The sequence below is a fragment of the Caretta caretta genome, chromosome 10, assembly GCF_965140235.1.
Source record: "Caretta caretta isolate rCarCar2 chromosome 10, rCarCar1.hap1, whole genome shotgun sequence".
Taxonomy (NCBI): domain Eukaryota; kingdom Metazoa; phylum Chordata; order Testudines; family Cheloniidae; genus Caretta; species Caretta caretta.
In genome coordinates, this window is record NC_134215.1 from 73,066,671 (window position 1) to 73,086,851 (window position 20,181).

The window sequence follows — 20,181 nt, forward strand, 5'->3', positions numbered from 1 at the left end:
TGTGTGGACTTGGCGTTGATCCTACTGCTCTGGCAGAGGAAGCCAAAGAAAAGGCTGGAGGTGGTCAGTCGCGTCGTTTGTACAAGGTGCTCCGGTGCTGAGGGCCAGGTGTATAGATTAGCTTAATGATGGATGGATGGATGGATGGATGGATGGATGGAATGGAATGGAGGAGAAGGTGATGCCCACTTTGACAGCGGAGCCTCAGGTGAGTGGGGGTTAGCCGTGAGATGTATGTGTTGTTCAGGTCAGATGAGTAGTGGTTTAGGCACCAAGAGAAAGGGGTTTATTAATGCAGGGTTGAGGTGTCCATGTAAACCAAAGAGGGAGAAAAGGAGAATCCACAGGGTAATGGGCAGCTGAGCCATGATCTGTCAGCTTGGACTATTAGAGATGATTCAAGCTTTGCTCTCTGAAGGGGGGTCAGCAGCAACCCCTTCCTTGCAGAGGTGTTTTTCCCCTGGGATGTGAATTGTGCACACACCTGTCTGCACGTGCACTCCCCTCCCACTGCCGCTTTGTGGCTTTGCCTCCCCCACGAACATTGTTTTTCCTCCCAGAGCGTTGTTGTCAGTTTCTGTACATTTGATCCATTGATCTGCGCTGTGTAGAGCCTTATCCCAGCCTGGGCGGGGCAGAACGGTCACCACCAAGTGTACACTCAGGGCAGCTCCTGGGAACACACCTGAGGGCCGGTGTGTATGTGAAGGGAGCAGGGGCTGGTTTTCAGCAGAAACAAACCCAAAGGACTATTGAGCACACGTTTGCACAAGTGTCTGACTCAGAGCACGGCCACCTGAGCAGACAGCAGCCTCCGAGGGGCCCTTTGGCCCGACAACACGGAGAGGGGGATCCTGTTGTCTGGACGAACCAGAAATTGGGCTCAAAATTAATACCTGTTTTCCCTTGGCAGGGTGGTGGTTTCCTTTGGGTCAGAGGACTCTCAGGCAGGAGAGTCACTATCCAAGGAAGTGGGGGAAGGATCCTACAGGACACAGGAAGCACAAAATATAGCCCAAACCTTGAGCTATTTCCAGCTGTAATTGACTTACTTTCATCTGTCAAAATAAAATTAAGCTCCTGTAATAAGCCCTTTAAATCAACAGGCTGCTAATCCTATGATTGCAGCACGTCCCTGTGCAAGAAACTCCCCACAGGAGACGCTGCATGAGATATTGGCAAGGTCCTCGTGATGTCTCCCGGTGGGAGGAGAGCAGGGCGAAGGAGGGGCTCCATGGGCCAGTCTGGTAATGGATTGTGCCTACTGATGCTGCAGTTCCTTCGCTGATTGGCCGGGCCCTGCAGAATGGCTCCCTGCGGCAGCAACCCATCAAGCCAGGCTGGAGGCCTCCGGCACACAGAGCAAGCCAAATGGAGGCCTGTCAGGGCTTGACAGGGAGCTGATGAATATTGTACTCTCCCGAGTGTCTCCCGAAATAAACCAGATGCAAGGCTGGCAAGAGGAGCTGCATGCAGCCTGTATGGTGCAGCTGCTAGAGAAGCGGGGCTGGCGATCCTGAGTGAATGAGGGGATGGAGGAGCCACAAAGCGTGAACGTCCCAGAACCCTGGGGCCTTGGAAGTGCCAGGCTCAGAAGTGCTACGGGCAGCCCCTAGGTGGCGTCTCTCGGTGCAATTGGGGATGCATTCCCAGGGCCTCTTTCCGTTCATGCTCCCTTGCTCTGGGATCGAGTTCCCTATCAGCAGATCTCGGTGACTATTCAGGACACGGAAAGTGACAGTGTAAAGAATCTGATGGGATCTGCTGGCAAGGGGGAACCACACTGGGACGCTAGGAAGGGACATCCTTCTCTCAGCCTTCTGACAATGTTTCCTGTGAGCGAGGGTGCCCAGCCAGACAGCACCAGTCAAACCAGGAGGCAGGTACACTGCCCAGTGCGAGGACAGATGCCCAGTAAGGCCATGGCACTGGTGCACTGCCCGGTGCTAGGATGGGTGCCCAGTAAGGCCATGGCACTGATGCATTGCCCAGAGCTAGGATGGGTGCCCAAGAAGGCCAGAGCACTGGTGCACAGGAGCCTTACAAATGGAAGCTGGATATATGTTGACCAGGCATAGACTACAGATCCTAAGTACCACGTTGGCTGCCATTCAGTGAGGCTCTGGGCTGCCATTAAACTCAAGGCAGACTGGTCTCCCCTTCCAGTTTCAGGCAGGCTCATGTGGCATGACTGGTCACAGCTACAGCAGAGGCCACTGGGCTAGTTAAAGGCTTCAGGGGCCAGGACACGCAGCCAGTGAAGTGAGCGGCACAAGGGCAGAATCGCTGGCTCTTCCCGAGACTAGTCACGTCTGTAATGAGCATGGCAGCGAGGAGAGGGGACGAGGAGAGCTGGCAGCTGATACAGAACAGAGCTAATTCAATTACAGGCACAGAGTGAGCTCGACCCCACCAAGAGGATCAGCCCTGCAGCCATGAAGGCGACAGACTGACCTGCCCTCCCGCTCTGGCTCTCGTCCCTATCAGTCCAGTGGCAGGAGAACAAGCTCACAAACTGAGAGCTAATGAATGACTAGTGGTGCATCATTGCAATCCTGACTCCAGGTCACCCTCAGGGACACAGGGCTGGGTATGGGCACTTCGGAGGGTTAGCCACTAGCTGGCTTGGAGAGCATCTGGAGAGAAGCTGGCGGGTGAATTTCCAGTATGACGACAATCGCTGCACTGAGACTGGGTGAGAGGTGAGCTGCTTATGCAGCTGCACTAGCCCAGAAGCACAGCTGAGACTGCGCTCGTGATTAAACCTTCGCAGGGCCGGGGTCTGCGCAGGATAGCAGGAATGTAGTGACCGTTCTGGAGGAATGTTCAGAACGGGCTGTTAGGGGGAAATATCTTTGGACTTGTGAGCTTTAAGCCAGCTTGAGCTGAATGTCATCAAGACAGGGCCGGGGATTGTCTGCCAGCCAAGCAGCCCTGACGCTTGGAGTTACTAAAGATTCCACAGCACTCTTTGGAGAGAGAAAGTTGTGTCTTACAAGCTGTTTAGCTGTGCACTGGGTAGGATCGGAAGTGAGGATCTGGTGGAACCAGAGTAGGAATTTATTTACCATCGCTAGAATGTGGCTGTCTTCCACCCAGAGACGGCTGCATTTCAGTGGTGGCTGGAACAAGATCTCGCCGGGTTGTTCAGAAAGCACTTTGGAATCCTTTGGAAGGAAAGGCGCTGTTGTAAATGTAAAATATTGGTTATTATTGTCCACCCTGATGGCAGCTGAAACATCGCTTCTCTGGCTAGGAATGCGCTTTAAATAGGCACCCTGAGGGCCATGCTGTGGAGTAGGGTATCGGAAATTCCAGATGATTTGTGGAACAGGCAAAGAGGGCGTCTTTATGCAGTCAGACACGACAAGCTGTGCATCCCTATGGTGTGAATGGGATTCCTTAGGGTGACCAGACAGCAAGTGTGAAAAATCGGGATGGGGGGGTGGGGGGTAATAGGAGCCTATATAAGAAAAAGACCGAAAAATTGGGACTGTCCCTATAAAATCGGGACGTCTGGTCATCCTATTCTAAGGCAGGAGGCCAAAGGAGCATGAACATCTTGACATGAGGGACACAGGGAAGGGGAGGGGGAGACTATCGCAGTTCTAAAATGGTATTTCTACCTAGGAATAAGAATAGCCGCACCTAGAAACATGGGGTTTAATATCTCATCACACCTGCAGCCAGCACTCCAGGGCAGCCCTGGGGCCATGAGGTTCCTGGAATGCACAAGCACTTCTGAGTGATTCTGTAAAATGCCCCCTGAACAAGCTGGCAAGGGGCTTGCAGAATTGAGAGGTTCTCTCACAGGCTGGAAAGCAAGCAAGCCACCTGACAAGGCAGCTGTGAGTGGCTCCTAAGAGCCCTGTAATCTCATTGCCAAGCAGCTTGTGTTAGAGACGTACATTTGCAGGAGGTAGGAGAAAAGAATGGGGGGTGAAATTTAAATGGCTGTGTATGTGGAGGTTTGAGTGTAAGTGTTTGTATAGAAAGTTCATGCACACGTTTCAGTCTGCCTTCCATTGTCTATTCTGGCATTGTCACTATACCCCTCACCATGGCCTCCAGGCGCTGGACCATTTCTAATTTTATTGGCTTTTTATTAACACCCTCTGTTCAAAAAATGGATAAATCAATGTTAGCCTGAACCTACTGGACGGGGTCTCTTTTTGCGTTCAGCATCAGAATAGTGAGTACGAGTCATGTGAGCTCTCTGGGGCAGGGACTGGTCCTTGTGTTCTGCATTTGTACAGACGTAGCACCTAGGGGGCCTGGCCCAGGGCTGGAGCTGCTTGCACTACAGCAGCACAAATAATAATTAAACACTTGATCTTAGCCAAAAGGCCGAGCAATAATAATGGGTGACATTCATCCCTGTGAAGGGGGGGGCCCTGCGCAAAGTCTGTGCACCACTGACGTCCTCAAAATAGGACTTAAAGTGGGATTGAAGTGGGGCCTAGGGTTTGCGCTGTCCCACCCGTAGCCTGGGGCTTTACAGGTGAGGTCCCAGCTTACAAGGTGAAGATAGAGTCAACAAATGACAAAAGAAACAGACAGGTGGGGGGGAGTGGAGAGGCAAAGGAAAGTAATAGGAGGGGATATGCCCAGAGGGACATGTCTCCCCGCTTGGAGTGTGGGAAAAGGCAGGCAGGCATATAGCTCTCTTGAGAGTCACTTTCACGCTCTCTCCTCTTTATGGTGTGAAAAGTACACAGCTGTCACTGCAAAGGGCTAAGGTGAGTTTCAAAGGAGAAGTTAGACCACAAGGAGTGAGCTGTAAGAAAGGATCTGAATTGGGAATGAAGAGAGAGCGGCTGAATGGCACATAACAGCTTCTGTGTACAGTAAAGGCTGCGCTGTTTACTTTCAAAGCAAGAGACACTGGTGATGTGTGAAGGCTTCTCTCCCCTCAACTTGATTTTATGTCTGATCGTTAGAGATGGGCCTAAGCCACACACTTTGAATGCCGTTGTGTGGATTCCAAACTCTGCACAGTGCAGGGGTTTGATCTGGCTTGTTATACAGTAAGGGCCAACTGTAAAATTCAGATCTTGATCCAGCTTTGGAATCTAAATTCCTGCCAAAGTTAAAGGGGCGTTAAGGTGATCTGGTCCCATTTCTACATTGACTAATGCAAGTTTGATTGTTTTATATGGCGTTCAGTTATTACATAGTTAAGCGTGGTAGATTAAGAACCTAGATTGACCGACAGAATAGGTCTGCCAGATGCTAGCCTGGTGGAAGGATGATCGTCCCTATATTTTAGGTGCATTCTGATTATGTATAGCAGCCACAGCATGCTAGGCGCTTAACAGATAATGGGCCAGATTCTGTTCTCAGCTACACCAACGTCAATCTGGAGTAACTGCAATAGATTTACTCCAGATTTCTACAAATGTAACTGGGAGTAGAATTTGACCCACTGATCTGACTGCTGTATAGAGGGCAGACCTATAGCATGTTTCTGCCAGTGAGGGACCAGCTTCTCCAGAAGAGTGTGTTTGATTTTTTTATCTCACTTTTATGAATAAGTTGGTTTAAAAAAGCCTGGAGTTACATACATACATACATACATACATTTATTTATTGTGACGTTCATCACTGAAAAACAGCAGCTGATGCTCCTATAACCTGATTTCTTGGCTGACCTGGGTTTCTTATACTCACACTAGTGGCATTCTCCTATTACAGGATTTTTCTGTTCAACTCAAAGGGTACATGCAATCCAACCCAGGCTTTTGTAGGACCCATCAGCATGGGGATCAGACGTGATGTTTAGCTGAAAATCAGCTCTCTCTGTTATTGAAATGAACAGCTGGCAGTCCCACAATGTTGTCTGGCTGTGCAGAACTTTTCCGCACACTGAACTTTTCCACACAAATTACGGACAGGCTCTATGCAGAGTGATGCTAAGCAGAGATGAATGGAAGGGAGACTTGTGAATCTTATTGATGTGCAGGGTGGAGGAACCGCCACCATCCTCAGTGGAGGCTACAGTTTCACGAAGGAGAATGACAGAGTGTTTTTCATTCTGGAGGCTCACAGGACTTACTTTACAATACAGAGGTACTGCACAGAGATCACTTCCTACAGGATTAGGATACAACCACTTCTGGAGTGGAACATACCAAGCGTTGAACAGCACACACTAATGCTATGCAACACTTTAACAAGGTGAAAAGGAATACTGAGCCACTGGGAATTGTATTGGAAATTGACATCAGCCCAGTGTCCTGGTCAGCTTCTAACTGGGGCAGTTATATCTGGTCTACTTTTAGGGAAAAACCAGTTCCATGGGACCTTCCAGTGACCACAGGGCTCAGGATCTCTGTTTTAAGTCATCTACGAAAGATAGTCCCTCTAGCAATGCTACACAGGAACAATGTGTCCCAAGCAGCACAAGACTGCTGGGGCTTTATTTCTTGAAGCTATTGCCTTTTTTATTACAATCAAGTATCCGTTTAATAGGGAACAGGTCCATCATAAGCAGCTGCATCCTGTCCTTACAGGGGACAGACATGATGATCTAACTGGGTTTTTCATTGGTAACTATTGTGGATCCTGTACAAGAACTGTTTCAGACAGCTTTTGCCTGATGGTATTACAGTTTCTATTACTCACCCAGGCCCACCTAGACATCAGCCCGTTTCTCTGTGGCTGCTTCAGCCTCCGACGATTTATTTACATAAATGCCATACAGCTACCTTCTGAAGAAGGTCCAGACTGCCAGAATAGCTCAGGAAAGGGGAGTCTCAAGTTGCAGAGTTTCCTCTTAACTGTCTCCTTTAATTGCTGTCTGCTTCCATAAAACATTACACTTAATAGTTATGGTGATTGGAGTCGCCAATTTGAAAAATAATTACTGCCTTCCTCAAGATTACCTTGCCTCCTAATTAAAATCCCGGACCTTGCATAGTAAAGGTGTGCTATTGACACAGCATCCCATGTGCGCCCAGACAGCCTCATTTGGGTTTGCAAAATTAATTAGTGTTTGTTTCAGTCCCCAGCTGTTCTCCCGAATTGGGAACAGCACATGCGCTGGCAATGTGGATGCTGTCTAAATTGACCAGAGCAGTGAAAGCGACAAGAGAGTGATTTGTTCCTGCATAACTCATGTGGCCGCTATGACAAGCTGCCCATTAAATAGCGCCCCCTGTGTCCTTTCCAGACATCACCGGAGGAGCTCTCGGTTCCCGCAAAGCGAGGACGAGATGCATTCACCACAGTCGAGCCGGCGCCATAGCTCGAGCGCTTTACAACCCAGGAGCTCTTTCCTTTCAGCACATCCATCTTCTCTGTCTCCAGAAGGGCCCAGAGTTGGAGCCTCCCTCCCTCCCACCTCATCCCAAGTCTTCAGCACTAAGGCAGGAGGCACCTTTGCCAACTGGCACTAGCAGATCCCTGGATGTTGAGAAGGGAAAATGTTTTGCCCATGTGCCGCCCAGAAGTACTTCAGGCTCAGTGTTCGGTGTCAGAATTTCGTATCTGCAATACAAGGAAATACAGGAGAAAGATGCATGGATTTTTATTGTAGGGTTACTCGTGAATATTGGGCTGCATGCATAAGTTTGTTTTTGTAGGGTTGCTCCTCTTGCTGGCACTGGGTTTTTTTTCTACCATTAAAACATTTTTTAAAATGACATGAAACATCAAGCATTACTCAGACTTTGTACATAGATGCAAGGAGGGACTGCAAGAGAGTGGCCGTATCTGTCTGGCATCCAGGTGCAGCCATGTCTTTCCCCCATTTCAGTACCTCCGTTTCCTAGCAGTTGGGCAATTTGGCTTGCCAGCCAAATCAAAAGCTCTCCCTTTCCAGGGTACCCAAAAGTGCAAACCAGAAACCACACATGCCAGGCCTTCTCCCCTCAGGGCAGGGGCTTTACAAATAGTCGTTCACCCCTTGCCTGCAGGGTTGTCCGATCTCCCCTTCCAGGAAATGCAGCTGAAGTGCAGGGGAGCTCATGCCCTCCTGCTACTGGGTACTCCAGCCCTAAGGCCCCAGTTACTAAAACCCTTATGGTATAGCCACAATGCAAAAAGAACCTCAAAGCAGCAAGTCTCCAAGCCTAGGGTCAACTGGCTCCAGCTGGTGGGGACTCAAGCTATAGGGCTGAAAATAGAGCATAGACGTTCCCTGGCGCTGGAGCCCAGGCTCCAAAACCCAGCAAGGGGGAAGGTCTCAGACCCCAGGCTCCAGCCTGAGTGAGAACATCTGCACTGCTAATTTTAGCTCAGTAGCATGAGCCCCACATACCCAAGTCAGTTGACCTGGGCACTCAGATATGCTGCCGTGGGGTTTGTTTTGCAACGGAGACAGATCGAGTCTGTCTACACTGCAGTCAGAAGTGGGACTTCCGCACGTGTCCATTTACCTGTGCTAGCGTGCATCTAGCTAGCTCACCTAACAGCAGTGAAGACATGGCAGCTCTGACTAGCTGCTGGAGGACATACCCAGGGTCCTGCGTGGGCTTGGACAGCCCATGCTGCCATGGGTTCACTGCTGTTGTCATTCGAGCTACCTAGATCAAAGCAAGCTCAGCTACATCTCCATGTATTGCGGTCACATCTCTGACTGCAATGTAGACTTACCGTTAACGGTTCAGCTGTCTCTATGACTGGGACATTGGGTATCCTTTCGGGCCTCCCATTCTTTGCAGTGGAACTTGAACAAGGCTGTGGTCCATACATAGGTTTCCTGGTATCTATAAACAAACAACCCCTGAAAAAAATACCTCTGATAGGTTGTGATGCAGCCAGTGTTCTGCTTTGTGGGGTTGTATGACGGCCCAAGGTGTGGCACAATATAAGATACTGTTAAAATGCCAGTGCTAGACTGGCAGCGGTAGCAGAGGGAATTTTGAGGCTGTTAAACTTTATGGGATAAATTCATCCCTGGTGTAACTCCACCAGCACGAACGAATGAATTTGGCTTTACAGGTATCTCCAGTGCAGCTGGATTACAGTAACTTCCCTGCTGAAGGACTTTCCCTGGCTTCTCAGTATTAAATGGCTGTAATAATAGCCCATGTCTCTCGTTGGCTGTATTGGTCTAATGGCTGCCCTCTGGGCTGCCGTGTGACATACACAGGCACAGCTGTTTCGCGGCCACCTGTGGGATAACCCTGTGCGGCTTTACAATAGCAAAGTTTGCTTTTCTCTTACGACAACATATGGGGCCGGGCTGAAGCTGCAGGGATAATGCCTCTGAGCAGGGATTTTCAGAGGCAGCTGCACATCACCATGTTTCTTTCCCTGGCAGACCCTGGAAGCATCACCCCTCTCAAATGCTGTCTGGCGAGCAGGTGAGCCATTCGAAGGAGCACCATCTTACCAAGACATTCCTTCCAGAAAGGTCACAGCAGAGTGCTTTGCCGTAGCCACAGGCGCTCAGATAGCAGGTGATGTGAATGCTTAGCAGCCAGCCGTCACCACCACTAACCTACAGGAAAGCAGGACTGTGTTCCTAGCATGTCCTGAGAGTTCTACTCCAACTTAGCTACACTTATAAACTTCTACTCACCAGCTCACTCGGGGAGTGTCATTTTCCCCCCATCTAATCGAAGGCAGACAAGTAGGTTTTATACCTGGGCTACTAAATGTTCATGGCTCCTCGGCAAAGCTAATTTGCAGGGTTGAGGCTCAGCTCCTGCACAGGGATTCCGCTGAGTGGACACCTGCAAGGAGTCCCACAGAAGTCAGTGGGAATGCACGCAAGTGTAAAGGCCTGCACTGTGGAGTGGGACCTGTGAGGGCAAAATCGAAGTTCAGAATGCTGAGCAACCTCCCAGAAATGCTGCACAGAGCCGCCAAACCCTGCTCTGCATTTCCTATCGAAAGCCCAGTCAGCCTTGCAGAGTCTGAAACTAGGCTCTTTGAAATCCCAATTAACCATAATCCATGGGCATCTAACGTGAACATACCCCATGGCAGGCGTTTGAACAGGCTGACTCTGGGGAAGTGCAAGCCAAGCATGATCACAGGCAAGCAGCAGCTGCGGGCACTACAGGCAGTTCGGTCTACAGCCAGGGATGTCAGGTGTAGAACATGGACAATATCAAATGTGATTCGGTAGGGAAAGGATACACCTGGGGGAGATTTTCCACCCTCCCCCCATTACAGTGCTCTCTGCTCAGGAAGGCAGACAGATGCTCCGTGCTGTCAAACTCCAGGAGCTAGTAACATTCTTTGTGACAATACAATATTACTGCAGTATTTTCTAGTCACAGCCCAAAACACTCCCACTTTCAATAGGGCTTTTGTTGTATCTTGACCCATTGCAACAGGATGCAACTTCCACCCATCTTCTCTGTCATCCTTCATGAAAAATAATATAGTATTTAACAGTGCTGGCCCCAAACCATCTCAGTAATACTAGTGCTTGCTCCTGCTCTATGCACGGTTACTCCAAAATGCTGTGGTATGTTCTGACAAGGGACCGCAGAGGTGAGCACTGGCTTTAATAGTCTGCAGTTCGGTGTTTCTCCAGCTTTTCAACTCAGCGACCCCTTATTCAAAGTCAAAAATGTTCACAACCCCATTACAGTTACTAGAGAGTCAAGACATCATGCATCAGTGATAACAATGAGCTGCTTATATAATGTACGTGGGAGTGTGTGTTTTGAGAGGTTGACAGAGACTACTTGACCTGTCTCTAGTGTTGGTCTTCTCTGCTGTAAGGAAGATGTTTATGGACTGAAATACTGTGGGCCACTACTGTAGGAGTTTTTTTTCATAAGGGATTGAAGAACGGTAAAGCACTCAGATACCTCAGTGACAAGTGTGCTGTAAATTCCTAGACAGAGAGACAGCTGCTTAGTCATGAACCAAATGCAGCAGTAGTTATTTCTTGGCCAGCAGAACTGCTACATCAATCAGCCATCTCTCACTACTGAATCTGTCTTTGATGTAGCGAGGGCAGAGGAAGGGAAGGGGACAGTATGTGACATGAAGGCTGCGCATGGCGAGTCTTGCTATGGCATGAATAACAGGATTTGGTTTTCTCCCCCTTTCCAGGTACTGGCTAACAAACAAAGTGCACATAAAACGACCAACCACCGGCCTGCTCATGTACACCCTGGCCACCCGCTTCTGCAACAGGATCTATCTCTATGGCTTCTGGCCTTTTCCCCGGGATCAGAACCAGAACCCCGTCAAATACCACTACTATGACAGCCTGAAGTACGGCTACACCTCCCAGGCCAGCCCCCACACCATGCCATTGGAGTTCAAAGCCCTAAAGACGCTGCACCAGGAAGGAGCCTTGAAACTGACTGTCGGAGAGTGCGATGGGGCCACGTAAGACAGGCTTCTGTGGCTCATGTTCCTGCAGGCTACACGCCATGGGAGGATGGGGGAGCGGGGGAAAAGGCTGAGCAGTGGCTAGTGGGGTTGGTTTTCTTTGTTAACGTGCAGAACAGTGACAAAAACATATATATACATGGTGCCTATATATATTGGCCTGAGTAGTATAACTGTTTGGTGTTCCCCAAGGGAAGGACAGACGAGTTGCAGAAGAGTCTGAAGCTGCTGCCCGGGCTCAAGGCTTTGCCTTGGGCTGGTTAGGCTCAGAAAGAAGTTAGTTCTACAACGTCAAAAATGCTTGAAGGTCACCTTGGTTTTTCAGAGTACTTTAGGGTGACAGGTAAATGTTAGGCCATGTGTGTGACTGGTCCAAGGTGGGTAGTTAGGGTCTGTTTGGCCAAGAACCCACGTGCTGGCACTTCCCAGTATATAGCGTTCTTGGCTTAGTGCTAATAATGGGGTTGTGGGGGGAGCGGAGAGGGAGCCTTTGTTTGTGGCTAAAGAGCTGAGAGGTTGCCTGAATGACTGGACAGGAACTGAGAAACGCAGCAGGACCTAGCTGAGCACCGTGGTCCCTTCTCCGCAGCAGGACAACCATACTCTCTCCCGGTGAATGGCACGCAACATCGTCCAGATGGTTACCAGTTCAGAGATATCCCACGTGGTTTGGTGAGAAGGGTGCCACCGTCAGAGCAGCCTGTTTGGAAAGGCCGCCGGACTCTGGACAGAGCCCTTGAGATGCAGCGTGAGACTCACCCTAGTGACTGTGACTCCAGGAGACACCGGACAGGGCCCTCAAAAGCAGGCTGATTTGAATGAAGTTTGCTGTCAAAGGAGACACAGGACCTTCCGGGAGCGGGAGACAACACAGGGGCTAGTGAAGATCAGACTGGGCTGACGGTCTCAGAAGGACGCTGTGTTTATGTTTTTTTATTCCTCTCCTAAAGAACTAACAGAAAAAGCAAAAACACTGGAACGTAGCAGGTGGGCTGCTGAAACCAGTGCAGTCAGTGCTAAGTCTTACACTGTCAAAGGCACTCAGCATCTGCCAGAGCCTGTGAAAACCATAAGCACATTGTAACTCCTGCTTCCCGATCACTGCCTGCTAAACAGCCCTTTCTTCTCCCTACTCCAAAATTAGTAACGGGCCTAAGTCTCAGCTAAGCAGAAATCTCAAAAGTGAGGGTGTAACAGGACCCTGTCAAAATTAAATCATACAGGTGACATTCACGTCTGAGCAGAGAACCACCATGAGGCCTGTGCACTACTTAAGACCTAGCTAATCTTTATGTTGAAGACTTAGGTAGGACTTAAGTGGTACTGTATATAGATATCAAGCTGGCCCTCCACACACGGGTGAATTTCACTCAGAGTTTAAATAAATCAGTCCCTTCCCTGCATTACTATTACTACTTACAGTAAAAAGAGTGAAGTCGTTCTTAAAAAAACAAATTTGCTTTCCACTTTTCTTGTTTGTTTGTTTGTCAGTGAGACTAGATTGATCTGGTTAGTCAATTTCACTTCCTGTTTCTATTCCAGTTTCCTTTCCTAACTCTCATTTGTCAGCAGAACGCAGTTGGGTTTGGGTTACAAAGAGTGCAGAAAGTTTAATTTAAACTACAACCGCAACAAATGGCATTACAGAATTTTGTCTTTAATTGTGAAAGAGGTCCTGTTAGTATTAGTTTTTTGTTATCTACATGCCTACATTGTGGGGTTAAACTACTTGAGACTGATCCTTTGAAATCTGAGTGCCGGCCTCCATAACTTTTAAAAGGTAAAACTGTATGTCATGTTTATGAACAAAAAATTGCCATGCCTGTAAGACCGTCTAATCTAATAATTAGCGTTCAACCTGATTCACATTAAGGAGCAGGTAACCATTATGGATTAACCTGCCTGTAGGAGAAGTTTCTTCCTAACCCAAGGAAATTATATCCCTTATTTTATTTTTTAGCCCAAGTTTTTAAATTCATCTTGATTTTCTGAGTATACATCCTACCTTGGACCTTGATATAATTACTTGTAATTTTTGAGAGATGGGAAGAGATTAAAAAGAAAGAAGCATCAAAAACCAATCTGTTTTATGATCATGAGAGGCTTTACTCAATTGAGTAATGAATTATCATTCAAGACAGACCATCTTCTCCGCCATTCATGCCCAGCTAGGAGGAGGTGGTGGCTAAAGGTGAAGCCACTGGATTCTTGACCTCAACTCCTTACCTTTAGCAAGTGGCCCTAGGCCAGGGAGCAATTTCTATGACCATAACTTTTTTCAGAAATAAAATAAATGGTGTGACTTTTATTTGTAAACCGATTAGAAAATAAAAAGCTACTACAGGGCCATAGCTGGTACCCTTGCACGTTCCATGTCCGTGGCAGGAGCACAGCCTAGTTTCCTTGCGGCGGAGATTGGGGGCCTCAGAAGAGAAAGCGATTGCTTGCCTTGCTAAAAGGGAGGTGTGGCTATTACTTAAAGGTCTTCCTGCAAGATATTTTAAAACACCTGCAAAGCCTCATGAGTTCTAGCCAAGGGCATTATGTAACAGGCAGCTTTTTCCCTTAAAAAAAAAATGCATTTTTGTTTCCCTGGTTCACATGTGCCAGCTCCTGGGCTTGCTGTTTGATTGAATCAAAACACATGCCAGCTGTACACAAAGCAACTCAGCAGGCAGAGTATCCCAGTGACACTGCTGCTCCTGGAATGGACCCCAGGCATTCACTCTTGAAACAAAATGCATTAAACCAGGGATGATTTACTCAATGGCAAATCCCTCCATTCTCTTCAGTGGGATCAGGTTTGGTGGTTTAAAACAATGACTCTGCTTTACACAATAATCACCTGCAAAAATCATATTTAGGATCTGCCAGTTATAAGTTATTTGTGTGCACAAAAGCATCTGGAAAGAATCCCATTAGCTTTACTAGGTTTGGCCCTAAAGCCCCGTCCTGTGAAACATTACTCAGCATGTTGCCACCTCTAGGCAGCTCTCACATGACATCTGGACAGCTGCCAGGCCTGCTCCAATGGACAGCGGTAGCCAATGAGTTGAAAAACTCACTGAAAACCTACATTACCATCCCTGCTTTACCTAAAGGGCTAGGCCAACTGGCACAATACACCCCAGCACTAACCCAGCATCTGAGCCTAGACAAGCCAATACAGCGGGTTGGTTTTTTGTTAGAGGATACGGGAGCCGCTGAATTTCACATTTTCCTTCCCCTCTGTAATGGCTGCTATTAGATGGATGCAGTTTGGATTTCTCAGTCAAATGGAGGTGGGGGGGAGGGTCTTAATAAATTCTTGCTGCTGCTGTCTGGAACTGTGCAGGAAGCCATCACACCAGATGTCACTGGGACCGACCTGCTCCAGGAGGCTGCTGCTTGATACATTTCTTCATGCCTAATTAAGGCTCCTCTTCCAAAGAGAATGAAACACAAAGTTTATTGATGCTGCTCAAATGGGAATTCAAGCACATGTGTTGCACTATGAATGTCTTTAATAACCCCCCAACTGACAGCAGCAGCTTCCCACACAGGCTGGCACACGCTCTCATTCTACTCCTGCCTGTCTTTTCCCTTTTTCTCTCTTCCTCTCTTGCTCTCCATCTCTGTCTGGTTCCATATGTGGGTCTGGCCCCCTTTTATCTCCCCCTCCCCCCCACATTAAAAAGGACATTTCAAACCTCACTGCAACTTATACCAGCATTTCCTATAGCAGCGATTGGCAACGTTTGGCACGCAGCCTGTCAGGGAAAGCCACTGACAGGCCGGGCTGGTTTGTTTACCTGCCGAGTCTGCAGGTTCGGCCGATCGCAGATCCCACTGGCCGCGGTTCACCATCCCAGGCCAATCGGGGCTGTGGGAAGGGCAGCCAGCACATCCCTCGGCCCATGCCACTTCCCACAGTCTCCATTGGCCTGGGACAGCGAACCACGGCCAGTGGGAGACGCGATCGGCTGAACCTGCAGATGCCGCAGATAAACAAACTGTCCCAGCCCGCCAGCAGCTTTCCCTGATGGGCCACATGCCAAAGGTTGCCGATCCCTGCCCTATAGTAACCTGGAGTGGGCTTCTTCCTATTGCTAGTGTAAAACCGAACATGCTTTCTATGGACCAAAATAAAAAATGCAGAACAGCTGTTAAAATGGAACGGAAATGGCAGATGCAGAGTGGAGAGTTTGTTACTCTTTCTCTATGCTGGGAAATGGAACTGGTGGCTCGCCTTGAACTGGTGCTGAAGGCTTAAGAACATAAGAATGGTCATACTGGGTCAGACCAAAGGTCCATCTAGCCCAGTTTCCTGTCTTCTGACAGTGGTCAATGCCAGGTGCCCCAGAGAGAATGAACAGAACAGATAATCATCACATGATCTATCCCCTGTTGCCCATTCCCAGCTTCTGGCAAACACCGGCTAGGGACACCATCCCCGCCCAACCTGGCTAATAGCCATTGATGGACCTATGCTCCCTGAATTTATCTAGATCTTTTTTGAACCCTGTTATAGTCTTGGCCTTCACAACATCCTCTGGCAAGGAGTTCCACAGGTTGACTGTGCGTTGTGTGAAAAAATACTTCCTTTTGTTTGTTTTAAACATGCTGCCTATTAATTTCATTTGGTGGCCCCTAGTTCTTGTGTTATGAGAAGGCATAAATAACACTTTCTTATTTACTTTCTCCACTCGAGTCATGATTTTATAGACCTCTATGATAGCCTATAAAAGCAATTTCACACACTGCTTGTGTAGCCAGGACTAAATCATTTTCAGCACTGTTACAGAAAGCTCAGCTGAGTGTTGGTTCCACCTGCACTAGAAACATTTCTCAGCCTCGAGGTGAATTGCTGAGATCAGCTCTTAGTAATGAGCTAGTCTCCCAGTGTAGATGGAGCAGGGCCTTAATGGTACAGAAGAGATACTCTCACACGTATCAGTGAATGGTGTCAGCCTCCGAGTGCTAGAGCAGGAAGTTCTCAGTCACCGCGAGAGTGCAGCAACACAAGGCCAGAACTATCCTAGCCCTAACCTCTAGCAATGAGAGGAGACTTCATTCTCTATAATCGTTCCAGTCCTTGGTGTCTGAGTTGATGCCCCACAAGACAGCCAATCAGAGCCAGCTGTGGTGGTACGAGGAATTGAACTCACACCATCAAAATGGTTTTACATAGACTGCCAAAAGGCCAGCAAATGGTAACAACTTTTGGGCACTCCTGATCTAGGCTGGATTTGAACTTGTGATATAGAGGTGAAAGGCTCCATATCATTTAACTACACGCTTGAGTCATCCAGGCACCCTTAAAGAGGACTCTGGCATGCCAGCTGTGCAGGCTTAAATCTAACACTGCACCCCATGCTAGTCACTGCAAGATGTGGGAGCCGTGGAACATGCACTGGTCTACAAGAGAGACTGTGCAGCCAGCCCATTTCATGGTCTGATGGTGTGTCACCATCCAAAGCAACGGTTCCTTCTGGGAACTGCAAAACCAACCATGTGGATGGGTGTTGTATCATGAACATTATTGTGTGTCTTGCTGATTTTTCCTCTTGTTCCATACTTCGTGGTTCCCGTTTCCTCTGTCATCTGCGTCTCAGACAAGGACTGCAGGGATTTGGAAGCGGGACCACAAAGACCTTTTCCCTCTCCACATATTTGTCTTTCAGGCCTGTTGGTCCCTATCACAGGCTGCCTGGGCCTTTAAGGCAAGCTGGGCTCAGCCTGGCCTGTGACCTAGCAACCAAGTGATAATTGACTCTAGCTGGTGTTTCAGGGGAAAGAGTTAAGGAAGGACTATATAAGCAGAGCTGAGAATTCACTGCAGAGGTGGGGAAAGTTTGTAAGCCTTAGCAGAAGGCCAAGCCAAATGCCTGTCCCCACCAAGTGGGAGACGGGCTGGGGAGACAGGTGTTTTGGAGGGCTGAAGGCAAAAATAGGCTGAATAGTACAGAAGTCACTCTGGACAATGAGGGAGAAGAAGCTAGGAATGAAGAATGGCTGCAAAGTTGGGAAAAGATGAGAAATATCAGAAGAAGCAGCAGGGGAGGGGAACAAAGAGTAGGATGGAATGCCAAAATATTGCAATTGTCAAATTGCTGGGTGAGGAAGTGAAGATAAGCAACATTAATCCTTTGCAAATAGCTACATGGATTAGGGAAAATGTTAGGGCTATATCAAGAGCTAGACTATTACGGGGTGGAGATTTATTGGTGGAGTGTATGGGTGAAGAACAGGCTGAGAAACTGCTTAAAACTAAAATTCTTGGGAAAATAAAAATGGCTTGCCAGCCCCCCAAATTTCTGACAGAAACAACCGGGGTAATATATGGGATCCCACGGGAAATGATTGAGGATAAAATTTAAAAAGGTATAGGTAGGCCCAGGTGCTATTCATCAAGCAATTAATTAGAGGGGGAGAAAACAAACCATCAACAGGTGTGCAAACAACACTTAGAGGAAGGGTTTTACCTGACTGGGTAAAGCTAGGATACCCTATATTTTGGACTAACCCATACATTCCTCACCCTTTGAGATGTTACAAGTGCCAAAAATTTGGCCATGTGACAGATGTGTATAAAGGGGAAACACAAGATGTGGTAAATGTGTAGAGGAGCATTCATATGAAACCTGTGGGGATAAGAACAGTAGCTACCATGAATCCTCCATAAGCTAAACAGGCTAGGGAGATACAAAGAACCAGGATTACCAACAAGCTATCTTATGCAGAAGCTGCTAAAAGGCATTCAAAGCGACAGGTGGGGAAGAAGGAGAAAACCAGTAAGGGAAAGGAACCATTGCTACAACACAGTGTTATAAAGGATATGGTAAATAATATAAGAGCAGTAGGGGAAGCCATATTTGCAGAGAAGATGGCATTTGTAGGGTAGAAGTAAATTTGTAGGGTAGAAGTAATAAACTGCGCTTCACAAACAGAAAGGAACAGAAAGAATACAGATAATAAAAGCTGCAGAAAAGTATTTGCATGTTAATGCAATTTTGTGTGAGGGCAATGATGCAGTTTAACTAATATGGTGCTTAAATAAATTGTGGGAATGCACAACGCTTAATACCACATGGTCAGGAACTAAAGAAGACTATTTTTGAAATGTAATATGATGCTTTCTCGAATACTGACCTGCAGGGAGTTTCAGGATTTTATTAAAATTATATAATAGTATATAAGAAAAGGAGTAATTCCAGTAGAATGGAAGCATCTGGGGACAGTACCAATAAGGAAGCCAGCCAAGTTACTTATGAGAATTGATGCTTATAGACCAATTGTTATCATATCTTGTGTGGGTAAAGTTATGAGAAGAGAATGATAAATGAGAGGCTAGTTGCATAGTTGGAAAAAATGACATCTTAAATAATGTGCAAAGTGGTTTTAGGGGAGGGAGATCCATGATTGATCATATTGTCAAATTAGAAACAGAAATACAAAAAAGTATGAGGAACAAAGAGAGTATATAACTGTGTGGGTTTTGTGTGGACATTGAAAAAGCATGTGATATATCATGAAGAGAGGGTTTGTTGTATAAGTTGGTCAAGGTAGGGATAAAAGGAAGAATATTTTGGTGAATAAGGTTTTTTGTTGTTGTTGTTGTGTTGGTTTTTTGGTTGGTTGGTTGGGTTTTTTGAGTGAGAGGACCCTACAGGTTAAAGTAAAGAAAGTCTTATCAGGTATCTATAGTATTGCCAATGGCACCGCTCAGTAGAGTGTTGCCAACCCTACCTTGCTTAACATTATGATAAATGATCTCCCAAAAAGTGTAAGGACAGGAATGGATATTATCTTATTTGTAGACGATTGTGCTATATGGTTAAACAGGAGAATTAAAGTGACTGGAGAAAGAATCCAATGAAGCCCTCAGGGAGGTCTCAAGCTGGGGAGATGCTTGGGGATTTAAAATTACAATCATTAAAACAAAGGGAATGATCTTCTCTAGAAGAAAAATGAAAGATGAGTGTAATTTATATTTTATGAAGGCGCATGTAGTTAACCATTGAAGTTTATGGATGTACTGTTAGTTTATCATCAAACTTGGGAGGGCCATATAGAAAATGTTACAAACAAACAAAAGGTAGGATTAATCTACTTTAAAGTATTGCTGGGATTAATTGGGGAGCAGATAAGGCAGTGGTGGCTATGCTGTATAGAGTGATTATAAGATCAGTCATAGATTGTGGATGTCGAGCCGTAAACTCTGCATACGTGTTGAAGCTTAAAAAGTTAGAATCAGTTCAAGCTCAAGCACTGTAAATCTGCATGTGGTGCTTATGATATGTCCTGTGTCACTCGTGGAGAAATACCTATCAATTTAAGAATGAAATGTTAGATCTGATATTTTGGGCTAAAGTCAAGGGAAACCTCACACAAAAGATAACTGGGCAATTGAATGTTGGGATTTAAGCAGACAAAATGTAGCCTGACACAATAAATTCCCTTATACTTTTAGGGTTAAAATGTGGGTAGAAGAGTTAGGTGAAAAGGAAGGGCTAGAAGAGATTAAAATCAATAGTTATTCGACAGTAAAGCATACCAGGAAAAATCATCTCTCTGGATGTGGATTTAGAATTATATAATAAAATAAAGAGAAAGTCTTCCTGTATGACTGATAAAGTCTGACTTACACTCAAAGTGGGGTCACCATTGCCGAATATATACACTGACGGATCTAAAGATGGGAAAAAACAGAGTGGGAATAGCCTTTTGAATCCCTGAGGCTGGAGCTAAGAAATCTAAAAAACTATCTAATTTTGTAGCCATGATGACAGTTGAATTGATGATGATGATGATTGATGATGATAGCAATACTAACATAAGGGACATATGACCTACCACTGCTGTTATCTTTTCAGATGCATTATCAGGTATACTGGC

The 20,181-nt window shown here is 46.9% G+C and overlaps 1 protein-coding gene across 4 annotated transcripts in view; it reads left to right on the forward strand.

Moving 5' to 3' along the window:
- ST8SIA2 (ST8 alpha-N-acetyl-neuraminide alpha-2,8-sialyltransferase 2) overlaps window positions 1-13,653 on the forward strand; it is a 40,629-nt gene extending 26,976 nt beyond the window's left edge. For 2 of the 4 annotated variants that reach the window (XM_048868405.2, XM_075133188.1), the window contains exon 6: window positions 11,020-13,653. In XM_048868405.2, coding sequence (XP_048724362.1) covers window positions 11,020-11,305 — 286 coding nt within the window. In that variant the 3' untranslated portion in view covers window positions 11,306-13,653. Of the gene's footprint in view, window positions 1-7,171; window positions 7,628-9,265; window positions 9,309-11,019 lie in introns of those variants that run through there. The other 2 variants (XM_075133190.1, XM_075133189.1) reach the window with 2 other exon arrangements.
- Window positions 13,654-20,181: the final 6,528 nt, after the last annotated feature.